General features: G+C 39.3%; 2 protein-coding genes across 2 annotated transcripts; both read left to right on the forward strand.

Moving 5' to 3' along the window:
• The first annotated feature begins 136 nt into the window (after positions 1-136).
• Positions 137-10,981, forward strand: LOC146550851 (uncharacterized). The gene is made up of 17 exons (XM_085260447.1): positions 137-443; positions 1,074-1,089; positions 1,170-1,271; positions 1,390-1,478; positions 1,589-1,678; positions 1,783-1,885; positions 2,132-2,325; positions 3,373-3,435; positions 3,519-3,585; positions 7,084-7,253; positions 7,345-7,392; positions 7,471-7,516; positions 7,627-7,778; positions 7,887-7,955; positions 8,037-8,088; positions 8,223-8,330; positions 8,543-10,981. The coding sequence occupies exons 1-17, from the start codon at positions 300-302 to the stop codon at positions 9,394-9,396; spliced, it is 2,367 nt and encodes a 788-aa protein (XP_085116573.1). The 5' UTR covers positions 137-299; the 3' UTR covers positions 9,397-10,981.
• A 1,142-nt stretch (positions 10,982-12,123) lies between these two features.
• On the forward strand, positions 12,124-21,289 carry LOC146550852 (interleukin-17 receptor C). The gene is made up of 16 exons (XM_085260375.1): positions 12,124-12,477; positions 14,578-14,605; positions 14,712-14,843; positions 15,041-15,103; positions 15,217-15,317; positions 16,650-16,743; positions 16,827-16,865; positions 16,976-17,106; positions 17,192-17,254; positions 17,338-17,392; positions 17,509-17,729; positions 18,886-18,933; positions 19,025-19,076; positions 19,256-19,351; positions 19,444-19,482; positions 19,655-21,289. Exons 1-16 carry the CDS (start codon positions 12,349-12,351, stop codon positions 20,446-20,448), a joined length of 2,085 nt encoding a protein of 694 aa, XP_085116501.1. The 5' UTR covers positions 12,124-12,348; the 3' UTR covers positions 20,449-21,289.
• Positions 21,290-22,659: the final 1,370 nt, after the last annotated feature.

Here is a 22,659-nt window from a genome sequence, read left to right on the forward strand (position 1 = left end):
CCCCATTCATCTGTAAGACTAAACGCTTTTTTTCTCACCCCGCGGTCTGGGACTTTAATGAGAGGCGGAGCTGCGGTGGCAGAGATTATTCATGAAAAAACACTGACATTTTTTCAAACAAACGCCTTCGGGTTTTAGTCATTTGCCAGTTAGTGGCGTTTGAGAACACAGAAAAAACAAGCCGACTCCTTTTTTTCCAGCTGATAACCCCACAGGCAGATTTCATGAAACTCTACGGCGCTCTGACGCCAGACAGCAGGAAACCTAACAGATGAGCAGAAAAAACGGACCGCTTCGTGATGACACGACGCACTGGCCCTTTATTGCGCGAATATTTCAACTTCAATATGTTTTATATTCGTAAAATACATTTTCCCGCCGCCTTTACAATTCTTTGCTTCTTAGTGTCTCCGGTGATGCTAAAAGATACCACAACGTGTCGGGTAAGTTAAACACAGAGCGCACTACAAAAGCGAAACGAGCAGGATTTATTTGCGTGAAATGACTGTAAACGCTAAATGAGAGTGTATTATTATTATTTCCAGTCAAATTAATGAGTGTACTTTAATCTTTTGCTTTTATTTTGTATGTTTGAACATCGGTTCAAGTTGCGCAACCGTGTTTACAGAGAGGAAATGTAAATTAAATCAGAACACAATGATTTAAGAATCATTTGAATGACTTATTAAATTTATAACAATGAAAACACACGCCAATCAAAAAAACCAAGACAAAGAATCCTCCCCAGAGACCAACAGTTTCTTGCTGTGACTGATCAAAAATGGGGGACTTTTTTGCTCACATCTTTGACTCTTTATATCGGAGTCACGCTTTTATGTGCGATACCTGATTAATGTGGTTTGAATTAAGCTGACTGAGACTGTCATTGGTCTGGATGGCAGCATATGTTGCCCCCAAACCTGTATATCGCTTATTATAGCACTAACAGTGCCCTCACAGATATCCAGTGGGCCATTTTTCTTTTTAAAATGACATAAATGTCTAAATGTTCTTCCTTATTTCTAAATATTTCCTAAACATAATTTTTTTTATCTTTGTTCTCCTTACTTTAGATTGGAAACCCAAAAGGTAAGTTATTTAATTTCTTTGACTTTTCTCATTGTGAAAGCGTGTGATAGCCGTCCTAACGCTCTTCTGTCCCTGCACAGATCATGTTGATGAAAGATGCCCTGTGGAAATGATAAGTTCTACTATCACTGGGAAGGCTTACTCTGAATGTGTTTCTGTTTATGTCTGGTTGAAAGCTGAGGGTACGGAGTGCAACCATGCCTTCAAAGTTCACATATCCACTTCAAACACACATGTGGATGTATGTCACCACCTATAAAACTGTTATGTGGCACAACTGACAAAGTTGTTTTCTTCCAGATTTTAACAAGAGCCCAAAGCTTAAAATTCTCAGTCCAATTAAGAAGACACTTAAGCCTACCCTGAAAATACTGCCACTGAAAATACAGGTTGGTGTTACCTTTGCAGCTGCACCGAAGAGTGAGAAATGTCAGTATGACTATGCAGTTCATGATGTTAACAGGTACAGTGGTATCATCTCTCATTCTCTCCATCTCAGCGTGAGAATAAAACACGTAAAGGTGAAAAGTTCAGCTGTTGCAACTGTAACATACCGCAATTACCAGAGAGAAATACCAGTCGTCCCATGGTAAGATGGCTTTTTTCCTTTGAACTGCTAAAATATTAAGCATAGTTTTATAGATAAATATAACCTGATTGTGGCTGTTTTTTGTTTTGTTTTTTCATTTGCAGTGGGTGCTTGAATATGACTGTGTCAAGGCGAACACTGGAAACATTGTTTCTGTGCTCTACAGCACAAAGTCACTAAGCTGCAATGTCACTTACAGAGTAGAAGGTAAAGGTGATCTGGAATCTGAAATACAATCTGTGCATTTCTCTACTGGATAAATAAACTGATTGTTTCCAGACAACATGGTGTCATTTGATATTTTAATTGTGGTTGTGAACAGAGCAGTGAACATATAGATTTAGGTTGGTGGCTTCATGTAAATCACATAATTTCCATAGTCATCAAAAACACTTAGTGACTCAACATCATCCAGTTTTTCAAATATTCTGTGGCTTGTTTTGTGTGTGACAGAAAGCCCAGACTTCGATCTGTCTGTGGATTCGTCATCTAAATCTATCACTGTTGATATGAAGAGAAAATCCATCAACGTCACCACGAAGAATGAATCTTTTACTGTTACCATGAACACTGAGGAGGTCTATGTCAGACACTGTTACAAAAATAAAAGGACATGCGCGGGCGAGACCAAGCGGCATCCCCTGAAAGTGAGTATTACGGGCAAGTTTACTTATTACCTTGTTTTTGGTAGTGTTTGCACACTCGTGTGTCATTCTGTCTGTGAACACGATGGCTCGAAAAGTTTTTAAATAATTCTGATGTTAACAATCCAACAAAATTTGGGTTACGTCCACAAGGTCAACCAAATGACCGATTGGTTGAAAATGGGCAAAAAAGAATATAATTTAGAAACTATTACCCTTACAAATGTGGTGTGTATTGTCAAAATATAGAAAGGACCGCATTTGACATTTTACGTCTCTTTCAAGGTCAATATATTTATCTAAAGGTCAAAGTGGTGATAATGCTCTATAAAGCTATTTCACATGACAATAATGTGTCAGGATGGGTTACTTTTTGAGTATAGTTAATCGTAAGATAGTTATTATGGTGTTGTTACGTAGGTTACGTTTAACAGGTTATAACTGTTTAAATACATAACATACTGAATACATGTACAATGTGCTCAAATAAGTATTATTGTTTGAAAACAACATACACTGGTGATTAAAATCTTTTTTCACTTGATATTTACTACTAAACATTTTAATTAATTAAGTTAACAATCCAATGAAAACTACAGATGCGCTATATTCACATAAATTAAAACTAGTTACACTCCAAATGAGGTAAAGTATATTAAAATGGGTTTCAAGTGGGCAAATTATTGGCCTGCACGTTGCTCTTGTTTTTACTGCACTGCAAACGTCTTAAAATATGTTTAAAAAGAACAAAAAAAATTAAATGGAAACATAAAAAAAAATACAGTTGAATTCCCGCAATACTCACTTTTTAAAAAACAGCAATAGGACTGACCAAAAAATTGTACAGTAACACCAAATATAAGAAACAAACAGGCCAGAGTTAAACAGAGTTAAACAAAACACAAGTCCCTAGAAAGTAACCTAAAATCACAGAGAACATCTCACACTGGGGCAAGGCCGAGGACTCAAAGTGGACTCAAACGTAAATATTCCATAAGAGAGTGAGCTCGGCGCGATTTGTTTTGTAATGTGTTTGTGTGTGCTTTACAGATTGATACGTCCCAGTCAGCTGTTCTCAACATCTCTTACCTGCTGCCCTGTGTGTGCATAGAGGTGAGCTGAGTGTAATCTTCAGTGGAGCAGTATTTTATGTTGTCAGTATTCTTTCTTACACCAGGTCTTGTTTGCATTGGCAGGCATATTACACCCACACCGACGCAACGCGGCGTAAAAAGTGCCCCATTGAAGAGACGGGAGTCATGGGTGAGTGTGACTGAGAACGTTTTTAGGCGTTGTGATGTTTAGAAAGGGAGACAAGAAACTTTTGAATTGAATTCTTTTTTAAAACGCAAAATGTGAAAACAGGACAACACCAAGCAGATGGTCCTCCGATTACATTAAACTATAAGTAAGTAACCAGGTTTTAGGGAAAGAAAGAAAAAACTGCACACAAGCCAGAGGGACGCACTTCTGTTTGAAGACAGCATTAAAACCGCGCACAAGCGAAACATTCTTCTGCGTGTCTGTGTTCACAGCATGATTCAGATAACTTAGGACCTGAATTTACTGGTTCCTAGTTATAGCTGATTCAGTAGTGACACAGATTCTTCAAGATAAGGCAGTTTAATAAAGTAACAAGTCAAAGAGAATAAAGCCCTCAGGGAAATGAGAACTCAAAGGCTGGCATGCAAAAATGAGTCCCGTCACAGTTTCATGGCAATTGAGAAACCAAATCCCATAACTTCAGAGCCCGAGCTTACCCAATACTTCTTATCCAAAATTGACTTTTTGAATAAGTATAAGGGTGTCGTCATTTTGCCCCTTCTCAAACTCCCTAAGACCTGGTAGTACGTCCTCCTCTGAGCTCTCTCTCTCTGATGTGTGGCCCTCCTCCACCTCACATCCTCACAGCACTCAGTGTGACTCCACTTCCACATTTCTGAGTAAAATCCTGTCTGCGTCACTCAGCCCTCTATCATACCATCCATGGTCATTGTTAATAGTGGGGAGCCATGACCTCACAAAACAGGTTTATGTGAGAGTTGGGTCTGCAGAATGGAGTTTAAAAAAAGAAGCTAGACTCTGACAAGTTATTTGTTAATATGATGTTTTAGTAATCAGACGTGTTTCTGTCATCTAACTCTTTTAATTTTCATAAAGTAAAACTTTTTCAGTAAAACTAATTGGAAACAATGCATCACATCATTCTGTGATCAAACAACAACAAAAAACCCAGAAAACAAACAAACAATTTTGAGGAAAAATTGAAAGATGTAACATTTAAATTTGAATTAATGAAATAATAAATAAATATCCAAACATTTTTTCTTCTGGCTCTCACGAGGATATGCCAGTCCTCTAAAGCTAGGACTTCTGGCTTAAGCCATTTCTTTGTATTTGCTTTCCTGTCCATTAAACTTATCAAGAATCAAAGTAGGTCGTTATTTTGTAAACTTGCAGATGGAGAATTTAGAAATTCATAATTGTACAAAACAAAAAAGAAATATGTTATTATTTGTCCTTAATAAAGCAACTAATTCTGCAAATAATAGTAATGTGTTCAGTTTTGGACACGTCCAAAATATGTGGTAAATGCCGGCTTTTTGGAAGCCACAGTTTCTCCAACAACAAGAAGCTTTGGAAAAGGAGCGCTCTACAGCTTTTAAAGTGCTTATCTGTGAAATACTTGATAAATACAAGGCTCTTCATCATTCCCCTTGTCTTACAATCTTTCACAATGCCAAAAAATGCAAACCTCACACAAGCTACAATATCACACTAAAACAAAACAAACTGACTCTTGTAATGCAGGATTCTGCAGCGTACGATGTTGCAGATTTCCGTAAGCACATCTGTGTCAGTTACTCCCATCCTCTTCCATTGTTGTGTTCAAGGAAGTTTTATTGCATTACCAGAAAGTGCTGCCAACTTTTTGTTGCAGTTGCAGTGGTTGTGTTCTCTAAAGTGGTTGTGTTTCATTCATTTAGATTGAATACATATTAAAGAGATTCATTTTTATCCGTATGACAAATACACGTAATTACCCACTTAATTAACTGATTGAACTTATGATCTGAGCTTTGCGACATGATGCGTTTCCTGTTGGAAGCAGCCATCAGAAGATGGGTACAGTGTGGACATAAAAGGGTGGACGTTGTCAGCAACAATACTCAGGTAGATTGTGATGTTTCAATGATGCTCAGCTGATACTAAGGGGCCCAAAGTGTCCCAGTAAAAGGGGCTTCACACCATTACACTCAAATTCTGACTGTGATCCAAAGGTCACAGCACAAATCGAGACTCATCAGATCAGGCAACATTTGTCTGCCATTCTGTTGTCCAGTTTTTTGTTCTTAGCTGACAGGAATAGTATGCTGCTGTAGCCCATCAGCTTCACATCTAGATGTGTTTTGCATTCAGAGATGCTCCTTGGCATGCTTTGGTTGTAACAGTGGTATTTCAGTTACTTATTGTATTCCCGCAGGCTTGAAGCAGTCTGGCCTTTCTCCTCTGACCGCTGGCATCAACAAGGCATTTTCACCCAGAGCTCTGCCACTCCCTAGATATATTCTCTTGTTTACACCATGCTCTGTAAACCTTCCAGATGATTGCGTCGGGAAAATCCCGGTAGATCAGCTGTTGTAGAAAGTTGTTTTGACCCTGTCTGCATGCATAAATACGCTGAATTACTGCCATGTGATTGGATGATCAGATATTTGCATTAACAAGCAGTTAAACAGGTGTACATAACACTCTGGGAGGTTAATGCAAGTTTCAATATGTGCTGTTATGGGGACTTCTTTGTTTGTTTGTTTACGTAAGATAATACAAAAGAATTATGTTGCTGTATCCTTTTAAGAGATAATATTGTTACAGAAGTTATCCAGCAGAGCAGCTGTGACTCCATTATTGATAATACTGCCAGCCTGCTACGCAGTAACTGATACAAGACGCATTTTTGTATTAATATGATAACAGGATTTAACACGTTTCATGGTACTTATATAAAGCTTTTTCTACTCAGGTTGAGCACTTGAAGCACTTACTACAAGCCTCATTCACCCATTAATGCAAGTGCCTTTTGTTTTCTATGTCTAAGCACTTTTAAACTAATATTCATGCACTCACCCTCTGATGGATGCGTCGGGAGAAACTTGCCGTTCAGTATCTTGCCCCGAGCTACTTAGACATGAAGGTTGGAGGAGCCAGAGTTCAATACACTGACTTTCCACAGCCTGTTCCACCTACTGAGCCACAGCCGTCCCAAATGAGTTATAAAGCACTTTTAAAAACAGCAATAAAGTGCTGTACAATAACACCAAACATAAAAGGCAAACACAGGCCAGAGGGTAAAAGACTCTATAAGAGGCCCGAAAGTAAGAAACCCCCAGATTTCTAGTCTTAACCAAACTGAACAATCCTGGTCTATTTCTTCATTCTTTTAGTGTTGTTATTAAGTTGTAGGTTTATAGTTATGGAACAAGAGACTCTTGCAAATGCAAATGCAAAATTAAAAGTGTCTTCATGACGATGAACAAGAAGGTGTTCATTTTTTTTGTTATTATTTTTGTCTGTCTCGTTGTCTAAAACTGACCCTTAAAATGCATATGTTCACATACATCTGTGCGTTCATGCATGTCTGTTTGGTGGTGTTTATTGTGATCCAGTGATACAGGTGATACAGGTTGGCCAACGTTTGCATCCCGGGAATGTTATTGGCATGTTGTTCTAATGTTTTTTGCGTTAACATCGCCTCAACAGATGCCAGAGATGCGTTTTCCTCCTCTAAAATCACTTTCTTCACGGACGGTTTTACGCTGTACACACTGTGCCCCAGCCCGCTGAACATCTCTGCCTCCCTCTGCTGGATGCAGCACAAACACCTCTGCACGCCTGTGCTTAACTCCACCCTGGAGAAGAAAGACAGTCTTGTAAGCATAGCAGCATCCATGATGAATATTTGTGGAAAAAAAACATTTTTGTTTGTTTGTTTTTTAAACACCAATTTTGACTTTTTAACAGAAATATGACACTACTGCAGTGGACAAACACCCTCAGATGTGTGTGCAGGTGAGAAGCACCTAGATGCGTTGATTGGAAACTACCGCTACCTGCCGTTTATTCACAGATGTTAATTCGTTTTTACAGCTTTCTGTACAAGGAATACGCAACATCTCTTGCCCTTTTACAGCAGGTGAGTGGGTGGATGTGGGATGGAGGAATTCTACTAACAGCTCTAATAAGTCTCAGGTTGTTTGTGTGCTTTTCCCTTATGCACTCAGTCTTCCTTTTTGTCCCCCACAGATACGCCTTCTTGGGAGGTCTCTATTGGACCTGGAAGGCAGATGATAACGGTACATGTCAACTCTTTTTCTCCAGCAACGTTTTCAAGCCAACTCTGTGTCCTTACTGAGAGGGAATGCACAGCTGTAGGGAAAGCACATTCAGTTACAATGGTTGGTAAAAAAAAATATGCATTTTTAATACAGATTAAAAAACAAGGAAAAAATTCATGCTAAAGGACAAAAATGTGAACATGTGTGCATATGTTCTCTATTTTATAGGAAGGAAACAGAAGTGAAAAAATAATAAATTTGCCTCTTCACTTTTATTCTAAAAATCCTTGCGTCCAGGTAAATATACATACACACATACATGTATGTATTTCTGGATTTTATGCATTTTATCATCTATATTCTCGTGCTGTTGTTCAGGTGTGGCAGTCGGATCCTGTTCGTCATGGAAGAAGAATTTTCTGCCTGGACTGTAAGTGTGCTCACAAACCTGAATCTGCCAGCATAAGTTGGTGCATCTGAATGTTCATACACACACACAACTCCTACAAAGTAAATACATTCACCATTATCTGTTTTATTTATTCTTTCCTGTTTTTCTTACAGACACCCACAATAGACGTGGCTTGTATGCGGTGGCAGTTCTGATATTTGTGTTTGTAGTTGCGTCGTTTGGAATTTCTATCCACCGTGCTACAAAGAGGGGAGCTGCAGGTTAGTTCATTTACCTCACTGCAAATCATGTTTTCATATGGAAACCATTTACAGTTTCAAGGCACAGGCTAATTTAAATTGAATGACTACTCTGCCTTGAATTTATTTCAATTCATTTCTGTTATTTTAGCTTCACTGTTGGTCTTAAAGGAGCAACTAAAAGACATAAAGGACATGCTTCCCCCCCCCCTTGTCTTTTCCGATAAATTTAGGTTGGCTGTATATCCAGAAGCCACTGCTGCTGGTGTGTTCATCAGGTCAGTCGGACCATATCTCTGCTGTGTGTGCATTAGGCTCAATTCTTCAGGAGGAGCTAGGTGCCACAGTACGCACACCTCTGTGGGCCCAAAACTCTCAAAGCCAGGATGAGTCGGGGCCTGGTGTGGCAGATCTGGGCCCACTTCCCTGGCTGTATGGCCAGTGGGATGCTGTCTGCAAGGAGCAAGGAAAAGTGCTTGTAATTTGGAGTCCTGAAGCCAAGAAAACCTATCAGAAGTGGACAATAGAGAGGGCAAACACAGATCAGAGTGAAAGAAAAGAGGTAGACTGCAGAAATGCACACACGAAACATGAGAAAACCAAGGCAGAGCTGGAAGAGGATGTGAAGCAGAATGGAAGAAAATTAGGAAAATTTAAAAAAGAAAAAGCTGTTGGAAAAAAAGATGGTGCTAAATTATGTGACGATAAAGACTCGTACCGACAAAAGGAGGCCTCTGCATTGATAGAGCCAATGTTCACAGCTGTGCTGGCTCGCTTAAAAAGGGTGCTGCAGGAGCACAAAAATCAAGAAGTTGTTCTTATCTATTTCCAGGGCCTTGGCCACAGCAAGGATATCCCAAAAGCCTTCAGGGAGGTCCGTCAGTACTGCTTACCCCAGGATTTCAGGGGTTTAATAGGGGAGCTGGGAGAGATGACAAGAAGTGTTGAATTTAAGTGGCACTGCTGGCCCAGAGTCCTTTCTAAAGTGCTGGCAATATGGCTGGCACAGAAACTATCTCAGAGGCTGCAGACGCTCGTGCCTCAGACACAACGAAATAAAGTGCAATCAAGAAAATATCCTCGATGAAAAAGACATTACATAAGCCTGAGAGCAGTCTGAAGTGGCCTTTAGCTGCCAGACCCTGAACTGTGCAGGTGTATGTGTTTCTACACGGGAGAAACACTACCACTACTGTGGAAAGCAGAGAAGTTTTAATCTCAAGTTTCAAAGTGACAGAAGTGGGTTTTTTGTTTTTTGTTTTGCTGGAAACACGAGACACGGGAGCCGGTGTTCCATTGCAAACTCCTGAAACCCTCACTCTGTACGAACTATTCATTACCGAGCTCTGCTGTGTCCAGTATGCCACAAGATGTTTTGCATGTTAAGAAGAGGTAAACACTCTGTCCTTTGCACAGCATTTAGCCTCTGACAGAGGGTTCTTTATATTGCTTTCGTGACTGGAGCCCTAGTGAACACCTGTCTTATCTGCACGAATATGCTAACCACTATGAAAATCTTGTTGCAAATAATACCCCACTTTTTTCATGAACACATTTAATGTTTCAAAGTGTTGTGATAGCACAGGTGACAAACTGCGTGACTGCTGTTTACAAAAAAACGTCAAATTTGCATAAGATTTTCTAAACACAGACATTAAGCCAAAGCTTTCATGGGATTTCCACTTTTACTGCAAATGTAAAATGTGCTTCACTAATTAGAAAGTAACTGCATTCATGTGTTTATCTTTTTAGCCTTTAGTGGGTTTGATAGCTTTTTGTAGTAATAACTCCTATTTATGACTGGGGCTACTTCTACAGCTGTGTCTACAAGTGTGTTTTTTGCACACATACTACCTCCTGCATTTTAAAAGTGAAGAATAATTAACATTTTGGCCTTTTTTTGTTGTTGTTGTATTTTTTCCCCATTGTGTTTTTCGCTATGCTTGTTATTTAATGAATGGAAACGAAAAATGAACATGAATGGTAAGAGTTGGCTGGGGGACTCAATGAGACAGAAACAGATAAAGCCAGTATTATTCAAATTATCCAACGGAAAACATGTAGTGCAGTGGTTACCTCAAAATCTCAGAGCATTAGAACAAGAAAACCGTGTCTGTGGTACTTTCCCATGTCTTATATTTATTGCAGAAGTTTTATGAACTTCAACGGTGAACATTATGCAAAGTGAGTTTAAACAGAAAAGTGACATCTCGTCTGGATCTACAGACAAAAGTGATTGACCTTTGAAGAAGTGTTTGTTCAGTTTTAGTTATTCCCTGAAGCTGTTTTCCCTTCTTAAGTATTTTAAGGTGGCATTAGCCTGCGGCACTGTTTGCATTATAAGAATATGTTTTGAATAAAAAACAGACTGCTTGACAAAATAATTACTTTGACAAAGTATCTCTTTAATTGCAGAAATTTCTTTTTTCTGTATTTGTCGCCTGTTTTATGAACTTCATATAATAAGTTGTTTGTTCATTTGAGTTCCGGCAGCACATCACCAAGCAGGAGCTTGAGTGACAGACTTGCTAGACAGGATTAATCGTGAAGTAAACGTCTGCTGCATGATTTAGCAACCCACAGCAAAGAAAACACGAAGGTTTCCATGTAAGTTTCTAGATTCCTACAAGACCTCTGGAGGGTAGTTTGATGTAATACTGTAGCTGCAATAAAGCCACAATTTTATAATGTTACATGAATAAATACATAAAATAAATACATAAAATAAATACGTAAATCAAACAAGTTACATGTCTAGCTAGTATCATTTTGTTTAAACTGCAAAGGAGGGCATTTACTCTGGTAATAGACAAATGTATATATGCATCTGCATGGTTTGCATATCTCTCTTAACCTCCTAGGACCTGGCATCCACATATGTGGACATCAATTTTGGGTTATTTAAACCAAAATAGTCAATTTTGTTCTACAAGGGCCTGATATCCACTTATGAGGACATTATACTGTTCGATTGAAATTTTAAACGAATATCTTCATATGAGGCTCTCATTTCTCTTAAAAACAAAATTCAGGTAAAAAAGAAAAAAAAGGAAAAATCTGTTATTTCTTTGTTTTTACATTCATCGGGTCCCAATATGCCCAAATATCAAAGAGAAATTAAAAATGCGAGCCATGAAAGAGTTTGGGTCTTAGTTGTTTAAACAAGCAATGTTGGTCATGTTTCAGGTGCCATAAAATGAGAAGTGAAACGAAAGAGTTTATTAGTGCAGGTGTTTCAGTTTTCTTGATAAGATTACTAATCTAACACACAGTGTGGACCAAATTGGCATGTTCAGTTAGAGAGAAGTTAAAGGAAAACGGAAAAACGACTAAGCAGCTTGCAAGTGAAAACAACAACAACAACAACAACAACAACAACCATAAAGGATCCATCTACATCATTATTGTCACGATGATGGCAAAGTTTAACTGAGCAACATAATGAAACTCTTCCCGCTGACTCATTACGACTGTTTTCAATCTGTTGCAAAAAAAACTCTCAAAGAACATAAAAAATAGACCATAAAAATGTTGGCAAACACGTGGTTGTTGTGACCGTTTAAGATAATGAAAACTAAACAGACTTTTGTTCTGATCAGCTTCTTGTTACTTTTTGACTTTCTCTCTTCACAACAATCAGTGTGAGTCATGTTGCCAAGCAGGTTTGTTTTTACAATTTGGTGTGCGTGTCGCTTTATGTTTATGTTGCTGAATTGATTCACCAGCCCTGCAGAAACTCACGTTGCAGCTGACAGCTTTGCCCCCTCCTCCCATCAAACCTGCGCAGGTGGCGCAGCTACACGCCCAACTCCAGATTATTCAGTTATCAGGAAGGGCGGTGAAGCAAAATCCCAGGAGCCTCACGACGCGTCGCTACTGTCGAGCTAGACATGATCGCGATTTTCTCGTCCTGCCGAGCTCGGTGCTTTAAGTATAAGAAGCTCTGATTTTTATGTGTCCCGTGAGGAGGGGAGCGTAGCCGTGGAGCAGGAGACGTGCGTCGGAGTGAAAGGGCTTGTGCTAGGCGCACTCCAAAAATATGGGTCTCACACGCCGGTGGGTGCCACACGTGGTCTCCCTGCTGTTATCGCTGTGTTTCTGGCTGTTCGTGTCGGCAGGCGCGCTGGAGATTTTTGACCAAGACACACCTGAGTTCACCTGCAGCAAGGTAAGTGGGAATCCTGGGAACTGAGAAATGTTTCTTTTGGAATCAAGCGGTTAAAGAGTGACTCTTCTCTATGGGGCGAGAGTATTTATGACTGCTCAGTTTTAAGCTTGTAGCGCTTGTATTATGTCTACTATAGCGTCATTATCAGGTCAGACATAAATCTGTCTAATAAAATAAAAACAACGCAAGTTATGGGCGGTTAATGATTTAAGTGATCTAACTATAAAAGTGTGTTACCAAATTTTGTTATTGCTATCTATTTAAAAAAAAAAATGTAGGTGCAAAGGGAACAAAATTTACTGTGCAAACGTCGTCTTCTTGGAAAATTAGGATAAGAGACACCCTGTCCTGAGTCAGATGTTCATTACTTATTTACTCATCTACCTGAGTCTGGCACCTTACTCCGCCACTCCAATTCCGTGGAAGGTAGCTTGACTTCCCTGAAACTATTGTGTCAGAAATGGCAGTATTTATGCACATGATGCAGTATGTAACATTACTTACATAAATCTTAACTGTCTTTATTCCTTGACTTTAAGCGGCAGTGAACATCATTGACATCGACATGACATTTTCATAGGCGTTGCTGATTTGTCAAAGAACAGAGATAAAAGCATTCAAAGCAAAAACACGGAGCATACATAGAAGAATACAACGAAACATAAGCCTTTAAATCCAACATTGAATAAACATAAATGTGCACGCAGGAATGAAAGCAAATAAGTCATTGCAGTAGCATCAGATAAGAGTTAATATAGTGATGGCAGGATGAGTATGGATCCTCTTTAATTCTATAGGTGTGGGCAAAAATAACAGAGTGGTGCAAGACACATATCAGGAGAGAAACCGTGATGGAGAGTGACAGATAGGTTCAAGCTGGTGGTGGGATTTCATCCGTTATGGGATCTGAACCCCTTGTTGTTTGCGATGGTGATGGACATGCTTATAAATGAGATCACACAGGAGTCTCCATGGACTATGATGCTCACAGATGAGTGAGAGTAGGGAGCAAAAAGAAGGGGAAGCTGGATAGGAGAAGGTTTGCACTGGAGAGAAGAGGAATGAAAGTTAGTAGAAGCAAGAAAGAATACATGTGTGTGAATGAGAAGTAGACAGGTGTAGGTGGTTTTAATACCCGGGTTCAACCATCCAAAGCAACAGAGAAGTGAAGGAGAGTGCAGGCAGGTTGGAGTGAGTGGAGATAAGTGTCAGGGTGATTTGTGGTAGTAGCGGATAGTACAGGATGGTAGCAAGAGTGAAAGGGAAGGTTATTAATTTGGTAGTGAGACCTCCTGTCGTCTGTGGCTCTGATGCCAGATGTCAGTGTAGCTCCCAGAGTGAGCAGGTGACCATGAGGCAGGAAGCAAAATACAGCAGCCTGCATTTAGCTTCAACCCGAGGCTATCATCCCCCCCACTCTCTCTCTGCTTTTCTGTCTACTCATCACTGTAATAAAGGCAAAAAGCTCCAATATAATGTTTTAAAAAAAGACAAGAAATTGAGGTGGTGGTAGAGCTGAAGATTTCCATTGGTAGTGAACAGGATGGACAAAATTAGAAAATAATACATCAAAGGAGGAACTCAGGTACAGTACTTTGGAGAGGCAAAGTTGAGTTGGTTTGCACATGTGAAGAGCAGAGAGAGTTGATAAAGTGGGCAAAGGATGCTGAATATTCAGAAAAGAGGATGATGGCGCTGGGGATAGGGTCAGATGGAGGCAGAGGATTTGCTGCGGTGACCCCTAAAGGGAGCAGCCAAAACAAGGGGAAGCAAGATATTGTAGAAGAATTACTCTACTACTACTGCAAGAGAAAAGTAATAACAATAAAAAATAGACAGAACAAAGGAAATATAAATGCATAAAGTTTTTTTTTTTAAATAACCGAAATGTTATTATAAAAATATTTGGAATCAGGCTTTCAAATATCTGAAGCTGCTCACTACAGTTGTGTGATAAATTGAAAGCGTTTAACTTAGTTTTTAAAAAATATGCAGGATATGTCTCTATTTACCAGACATTTTACTTACAATTGTTGACATCAGTGGTACCTTTTAGATGTGATTCATTCAACTCTCGTTCACATTTTATTCTTTCTTCAGGGTTTGACTGACTGCCATGTGGATCAAGGTAGCAGCATGATCAGTACTTGCACATCCACTCTCACTGTTATCATCTCAATCTCAATCCCAAATAAACCTTTTTGTCTAAAGCAGAAACGCTCTTGTTTTCACAGCTCCGTTTTCTGATGACTTCCCTGATCCATACAGTAAAGTTGACGTTAGACAGTTGCAGCTCGAAAGTGTTCTCTGCTGTTCAAACAAACAGAACTGCAGTCTTTGCCTTCAAGTCACCATCACTCTACAAGGTAGCTTTGCCATAAATCATTTTGAGAGACTACTGGGACGCACATTTCATAATGATGTCAAGCATCATATTTGATGGCAACGCTCTTAATGTTAAAATGTTTTCCTGCATTCTTATCATAGCTGTCGAGCTTGTTAACCTGTCACATGTCATGAACTAATGTTGTATTTAATGTTGCTGACATGATGATGATCCAAGCTGACGAAATGGGTATCGTGACGGATGTTTCTGAGGAGTCGGGTGATGACGGCGAAAAAGAAGGTGTGTGTGTCAAACAGCAGAACAAAGTTTGAGTTTGTTAGCAGTTAGAATCACGTGCTTCGAGCACAAAAAATGTAACATATTTTTCCATGACATTTTTCTCTATATTACAGATTTTGTGAAAGTGCATTTTAGTGTCCCGGGAACGTTAGACTGTTGGAAGATACTCTATTTTAAACAAAGCAACACCACTGTTGGCAAGTCGACATATAAGGTAACATTAGGAAAGAGTGAAGGTATTATTTATTGTCTGATTTGTTTTTATTCGGGATTAATTAAGTAATCTGTGGGGTTGGAGACTATATTTGTTTTGTTTCACTACATGAAAGAGACATTTAAAATGTCATAATCATTCAAACAACAAACTCTTAACTATCAAACATGGTAAAATAGTGTCAATTTTTCATGTTTCAAACGTCTGAGTTTAGGTTTTCCTTCTTCGGTTCCAGTCCAGATAGTAGCACAAGTAAGCATAGATTGGAATTGCGCCTCAAATAACAGGGAATAAGTAACACGTCACACTTTTTTTTTTTTTTTTAGGTTGTTGCAAAATTCTATAAGGAAGTTGCTTGTTAAATAAATAACTGGAAACAAGCATGAAGAGGATATTAATACAAAGATTAAACAGAAGGCTAGGGGTATTTATAGACATATGAGGTAATCAGTTAAACACGGAGGGTAACAAGACATGACAGCAACTAATTTAAACAGTGACAAATGAGGCACTGAAGGGTGCAGCAAACTTATGAAATACAAACAGTAACTAGAATTAAACCAACAAGTACTAAAAGCAAAGTAAATTCAAACCTGTACAATAAACTAAAGTAAGAGTAATAAAATCATAATGCAAGCAAACATAGCAGACAGAAACCAGAACTCGCACACAAATTAAAAAACACAAACCCCCAGACACGGCACAACCCCACACCTCCTGGAGCCCACAAATGGCCTGCATTTGTATAGCGCTTTTCTAGTCCATAGGACCCCAAAGCGCTTTACACTACATTCAGTCATCCACCCATTCACACACTGGCGATAGCAAGCTACATTGTAGCCACAGCTGCCCTGGGGCGCACTGACAGAGGCGAGGCTGCCGGACACAGGCGCCACCGGGCCCTCTGACCACCACCAGTAGGCAAACACGGGGTTAGTATCTTGCCCAAGGATATTTGGCATGCAGCCAGGATGCAGCCAGGATGCAGCCTGGGATCGACCCACCGACCTTCTGATTAGTGGCTGACCTGCTCTGCCACCTGAGCTACAGCCACCCACAAGAGGGCGGGCCCATGTTGCTCTTTTGGAGCTCAGACTATCAACCATTAATTAGAGATATTTTGTTGCTTAACAAGTGCACTATTTTTTTGGGAATATTCAATTAAGGATGTTGTTTTAAACTGTTCTATTTTTATGTTTCTGCCTAAGTAACAGATATGAATGCTTTCTCCATTATGGATAGACTCTCTGCATTCTCATAAACTCAATCTAAGAGCTTTACTATATACAATTAAATGTTTTAAAGTTTACTACATATTTCCTGCACTTCCAGCTGCTGTTGAGAGAAAAAGTGCAGTTCGGCAGTCCTGTTATGGTCAGTGTAGACTCAAAGAGTCAAAATATGACACTTCCCTCTTTAAAAAATGGTGAGTTTAAGTTAATGGGAGCAAAAATATGATGAATTGTAGAGCAGTGTTACCCAACATTTACTACACCCTCTGTTTTTCAGTTTGTGAGGAGGAGCCTAACGGAACTATAAAGGAATGTGGTAAGACACTTTCAAAACCCAGGAGTAAAATGCAGGCCTGGTAAAAACGATTTTACACCATTGAGTGAGTTGATCCAGCCAAGTTCTAATTTATGACTATTGAAACTAAGGTCCCAGACTCTGTGTGAAAGATCAGGGGAGGAATGTCAAACTGCAACTTGTAAAAGCTGATGTCAGACAAGGAGATGCAATCACATGGCAGATGGTTTGGGATAAAATTCCTGCAGAACAGCGTGAATGGGTGGGTCAATATTTTGTTCTGGTAATGCAAAATCAGCATCATGCATGTTTATTTGTTTGTTTAACTTTGTTTTCATCTTTGGCAGCCCAAAGAGAAGGATGAGGTGGTCATACCATCAGACTTTGTTGCACCATGCCTGTGCTTCCAGGTAAGCCAAAATATTAAGTGACAGCTAAGCTATTGGAAAATACATAAATATATATAATATAATAAATATAAAATTATTTACAGGCATGGTGGAAGGGATCATTAAGAACACAAATCTGCCCTTTCAAAAACAATGAAGGTAAATGGTGTTGCCTGACATCAACTTCAGAAGACATTTGCATGGGACATTAATTTTCAGACATGGAGAATTGCATGTTGTTGTTGTTGGGTTTTTTTTGTTGTTGTTTTTTTTAGGTGCACTCGAAAATATGCAGCACAGTGTGTCTGCAACTTTGGTGGAGTCTCAGCTGAGGGATGGTGGCATGGGGCTGATCTGGAATGTAAGTGCGCCGTGTATACTGGAAGCAGAGGTGTGGCTGTGCAAGAAAGGCCAGGTGGGAGGCCAGTGTGAAGAGGTGATGGGTTCCAGACAGAGACTACAAGCTAAATGGGATGAACGAAGCAACAGATACTTGGTAAAAACAGCAAAAATCCTGAGTGTGATGTAATGTAGTTTTCATGAGCCACTGTTATAATTTTGGAAATGACTGCTATGAGTCAATATGTTCTTTTCACTGTGTCTCCAGAAAAACAATGCATTGTTAGCACCAAAAATAAACTTTAAACCTTATAGTCAGAAAAACGCAGAAACAAAGAAGCAAATAGGATTTTTTTTCCCCTTCTTCCAAATGTAACAAACCAGAGATAAAGCAGACAGCAAACAGTCAGTTAAGATTATTTTAATAACTGGAGTCTTATTTCTGACCATCTTCCTCATTTTGGGCTTAACTTCATACAGAGCTGCCTTGTTTGCCTTGAAATATCTCTGTCATGAGTCACTCAGTTCAAACCATCCCTCTGCCTTTTACATAACTCAGACAAACAGATACCTACAGAAGAATGGCGAAACAGTTCCAAGCTTGATTCACCTCAAGAAAAAACAAAGAAAAGAAAGAATGTGTCCAACATTTAAATAGATATTCAGTTGTACTAGAATTTGAAGTCTCAACATGAAGTTTTAAGGCTTAATTCAGTTTGGGGGGGGGGTTAATTCAACTCTAAAAATACAGTTTTAAACTAGAATGTTTAAAATGACTGGATTAGCCAATAAATTACCAGAAGGTTGATTTAAACACACCAGAAATTTAGACATGCTTAAAAAGCAGAACCATGGGGAACGTGAAGCCATGACGCTTTCTTTTATCATGATCACATAAAAGAGATCACATTCATGAGCGGTGATCTTACAATATCAGAACTAGATGAAAAACAATTTGTAACAGAGGTTTTATAAATGTCTTGAGAATGCAAACTTTCTATTTTTGTTTTGTTTCTTTTAATCCTTGAAATATTTAATGTCTGCGCATCATCCAGTGCCCCAATGTGTGGGAACAAAGCTTTTACAAAAGTTTTTTCAACTGGCTGCAAGCAAACAACAGAAAAGAAAAATGCAAGTCAGGTGATGCGTGAAGAGCCTCTGTCAGTTGCATTTGTTGATTTGAATGACATGCTGCATTTTGTTCTGTTATGATGGTTCACTGAAGTCAAAAGGATCGGTGATGAATCTTCTCTTTTTTCTTTATCGCTCTTTATTGGCTGTGATTGACTATGACTTTTCTTTGAACCCTTCAGCAAACCGGAGAGTTCAATGTGCCATCTCACCCTCTGCTATGTGTTCAGGTGATCAAACATAAAATTATTCATGAAACTGTGAATGCATTTATCACTATACAGACTGTGCTAACATAAACGTCTGCCTTTATTTTTTTAGATGAAGATTAACGGGACAAAATCACTCTTAGAGCCCCAGTGTCCGTTTGCCAGTAAGACTGCATTGCTGTCTATTAGATTAATGGAATAATTTATTTTTTTCAAGCAACATCTAAAAAAATCCCACTTTCTTTCATTACTATGTAACAAATAACCAACTACATAGTGACCTTTTAAAAAAATAGAACATTCCATTTCTTTATTAAAGTTTCATATTTTCACATTTTTACAGCATCTCGATTGCGATGGAGCGTGGTGCTCATCATTGGATTACTACTCGTGTGTTTAGCAATACTGGGAGCGTATTTAATACAAGGGATTCTACAAGGTCAGTTTCCTGTTCGAGTGTCACTGAAAAACAGAATAATTGAATAAGTGTTCTTAGAAAATATCTTGAAGGTATCTTTGTTTTCCATACAGGCTATGTTTGGAAGTGGCTGAAAGACGAAGACGTTAAAGGTAGGAGAAAGCCTGATGTTAATTTCACACTGGGCCACCAGTATTTCCACATTCCTTGTTTTTGTTTCCAAGCTTACTTGACTTTTATGCCATAATCTTGATTTGAGTGATAATTCTCTGTAGATTTCTTTGATCAAATACTGATTGTAGCCATTGACATCTGCTATTTCAGGGGCTGTGGGCGGTGTTCATGTTGTGTTGCTGTACCCACCTGATGATAACCCTTGCCTGCCAGAGCTGTTGTGTCATTTGGGCTCATCTCTCCAATCACTGGGCTTTAGTGTGTCTCTAGACCTGTGGAGCCATGCTGAGCTCAGCATGCTGGGACCTGTGCCGTGGCTCCACTCACAACTTGATCAGCTACAAAGGCAAGGGGGCAAAGTGGTGCTAGTCCTAACCCAGGCCTCCTGGACAAAGGCTGAAGAATGGGGAGCTCAGCGCTCAGAGAGGAAAAGACATGTGAAAGAAGAAGAGGCAGGAGGAGATTACCCTGGGTCTTCTCGCTGTGCAGATGTTTTCAGTGCTTCACTGAGCTGTGTTCTAGCAGACTACTTACAGGGCCGCGCTGGCGAACGGTTTATGCTGGTGCAATTTGAATCCCTCCCACCTGAGCCCCCAGGTAGTTTCCGACCGCTGCCAGAACTTTTCCGAGGCCTGCATGTCTACAGCCTTCCATCCCAGAGCCTGGGTTTCCTGACTGAACTGGCTGGAGCTCGTCAAGTAGCTACTGCATCAGCCAGACGGAAAAGAGCAGGGGGGCTCAGGATGGCATCACGGGCTCTAGCCCAGAGACTGTCAGCATTCACAACAGGGTCAAATGTATTACGCCTTGTGGGAGTGCATCAGAGTTGTGTTGCCGTAGGAGGGGAAGACTCTGGGGAAACTGTGCCATTGCAGCCCAGTCTTATCACACCCCCATCCAGCCCTGACACGGACCTGCAGGGCAGTGAAATGGAGTGGGCCTGACAATGCGACAGGACAGCTATGGTTCAGTTTTGGGATGAGCAAACAGTAATGACACAATCTGAACGGTTGCTCATCATTACCTTTGCTACTTCAGCTTCTTTATTTCAGGAAAAACTCTGGAATCCTAGCCTGTTGAAAAGGAGGCATTAAAAAAATCAGCCCTGCTCTAGGAAAACAATAAAATATCACCACTTCCAAAGAAAAAGGTGACAGCAGATCCAAAGGTCTGTGATGACTATTTTTGAAAAGTAGCATGGCTCAGGAGGGCTACAAAATGAGAGTAAAGTGTGGAGAAAAACTCACTGTGTGCACACACTTCTGTTTCTATGACACAACTACACACTTGTACTACTACTGCAAGTAAAAGTTTGTGAAGTTCATGAAAAAAATCTGCAGCACCTGTCCCATTTTTGGAGATTGACATGCATGTATTTTGGCAATTTTGCAGACTGTTAAGAACAACTGGAATTTCTGCATTGATTATTCATAAAATGTGTTCATCATCATCAACTTATACATGCTATTACATGTCTTTATTGAGCACGGTGAGTAATAACTGGCAGAGCAGACGGGAAAAAAGTGAGTGAACTCTGTTTCTCTACCTTTGTTTTAACATTTCCGATAGCTGCTAATGAGGATTTACCCCCCCCACCCCCCAATACCAGTTCTGTATAACTGCGTATCAATGCGCTGAAAGTAATGAAGAAAAAAGAAACCATAATGTTGTGTTTCTGACTTTATATATGTAAATATATTTAACCAGTTTGTCTTGGCATGTTCATTTTGTTTTATACTGTTTTCGTTTTTTCTTGTTGTCTTAAATAAAAAGCTAATGTTGGTATGTCTTTGTGGCATCAAAAGAATAAGCTTCCTTGCATTTGCAGAATAAGCTCGTTGACATTTGTTTAACATGCATATCTGTGAAAGCTTTAAGAATAAAAAAAACAACACATTACAACAACAGTTTTTATTAAATAATGGGTTATTTTTTTAACATGTTATTATTATCATCATCAGTTAGGGGGCCTAAATGCATCTAAGCTTTAATTATGCAGTTAAGAGTCAAGCCCGGCATGGTGATAGAGTGGTCACAGCAGGTTTCCTGGTTCAAATCCTAGCTGAGGCCTTTCACACCACCTCCACAGTGTCTGGAGTGGGCTTTCTTCCACAGTCCAGAGGCATACATTGTAGGTTAATTGCATGAGAGGTAGATAAAGTGTTTTAAGTGTCAGTAAGACCACTCAAGGAGTAGATAAATGTGAATGCATTATGTGCCTAACTGGGTATTTGTGCCTGTGCACTTTGCATCTGCAAGCACAAATAATCACACTGTAAGAAAATAATTTAACAATAGCAAAATATAATATATCTTTTTAAAAGATATGATTAAACTAACAGAGATTGAAACCAAGCTCAAAAGAAACAAGGTAGAGCCGATCTGCATTTATTTAATATTTATTGATAATTATAAATGCTAGTTATGAGGATCTTTATGACACCCTCTCCACCTTTAAGATTAGGCTCAAAACTTTCCATTTTGATAAAGCATATAGTTAAGGCTGGATCAAGTGACACTGAATCTTACCTGCAATAGGCCTAGGCTCCGGGTCATGATGTGCTGAGTGTTTCTTTTTCACTTACCTCTTTTACTCACTCATGTGTTTATACACCACTCTGCATGAATGCATTATCTCTGGCTCTCTTCCATGGTTTGTCTTTTATCCTGTCCTGCTCCCGTTCACCCACAACCACTTCTGGCTGCCCTCCCCTGAGCCTGGCTCTGCTTGAGATTATCATCATCAACATTTATCATTTATTTATTTATATAGCACTTTGGTCTACCAGGTGTGTTTTTAAAGTGCTATATAAAGTGCTGTACAATACTAATATGCACATAGTTAGTTACTTCATGTTAAGAGGGTTGTTAAATTTTGGGGGGGTTTCTCTGTATTATAAAGCCCAATAAGAAGCGCCTCAGTGTGACTGCTGTTGTGATTTGGCGCAATATAAATTGAATTGAACCGATTACTATTTAAACACTATAATTCGATCTGTACTTGAAAATGAGTTTTAGAAATTTATTATGAGGGAATTCATGGTCGGGTCAAAATGGACCTGAACCATAGCATGACGGTGTTGTGCCAAAAAGTGATTGTCTGCCAAAAACTGATTTCCAGTGTTTCTGTGTATTTTTTATGTGTAATATCTTTA

This window comes from Mchenga conophoros, linkage group LG20, assembly GCF_057382185.1.
Source record: "Mchenga conophoros isolate Kocher_MC1m ecotype Shallow Benthic linkage group LG20, M_conophoros_male_GT1.1, whole genome shotgun sequence".
Lineage (NCBI taxonomy): Eukaryota > Metazoa > Chordata > Actinopteri > Cichliformes > Cichlidae > Mchenga > Mchenga conophoros.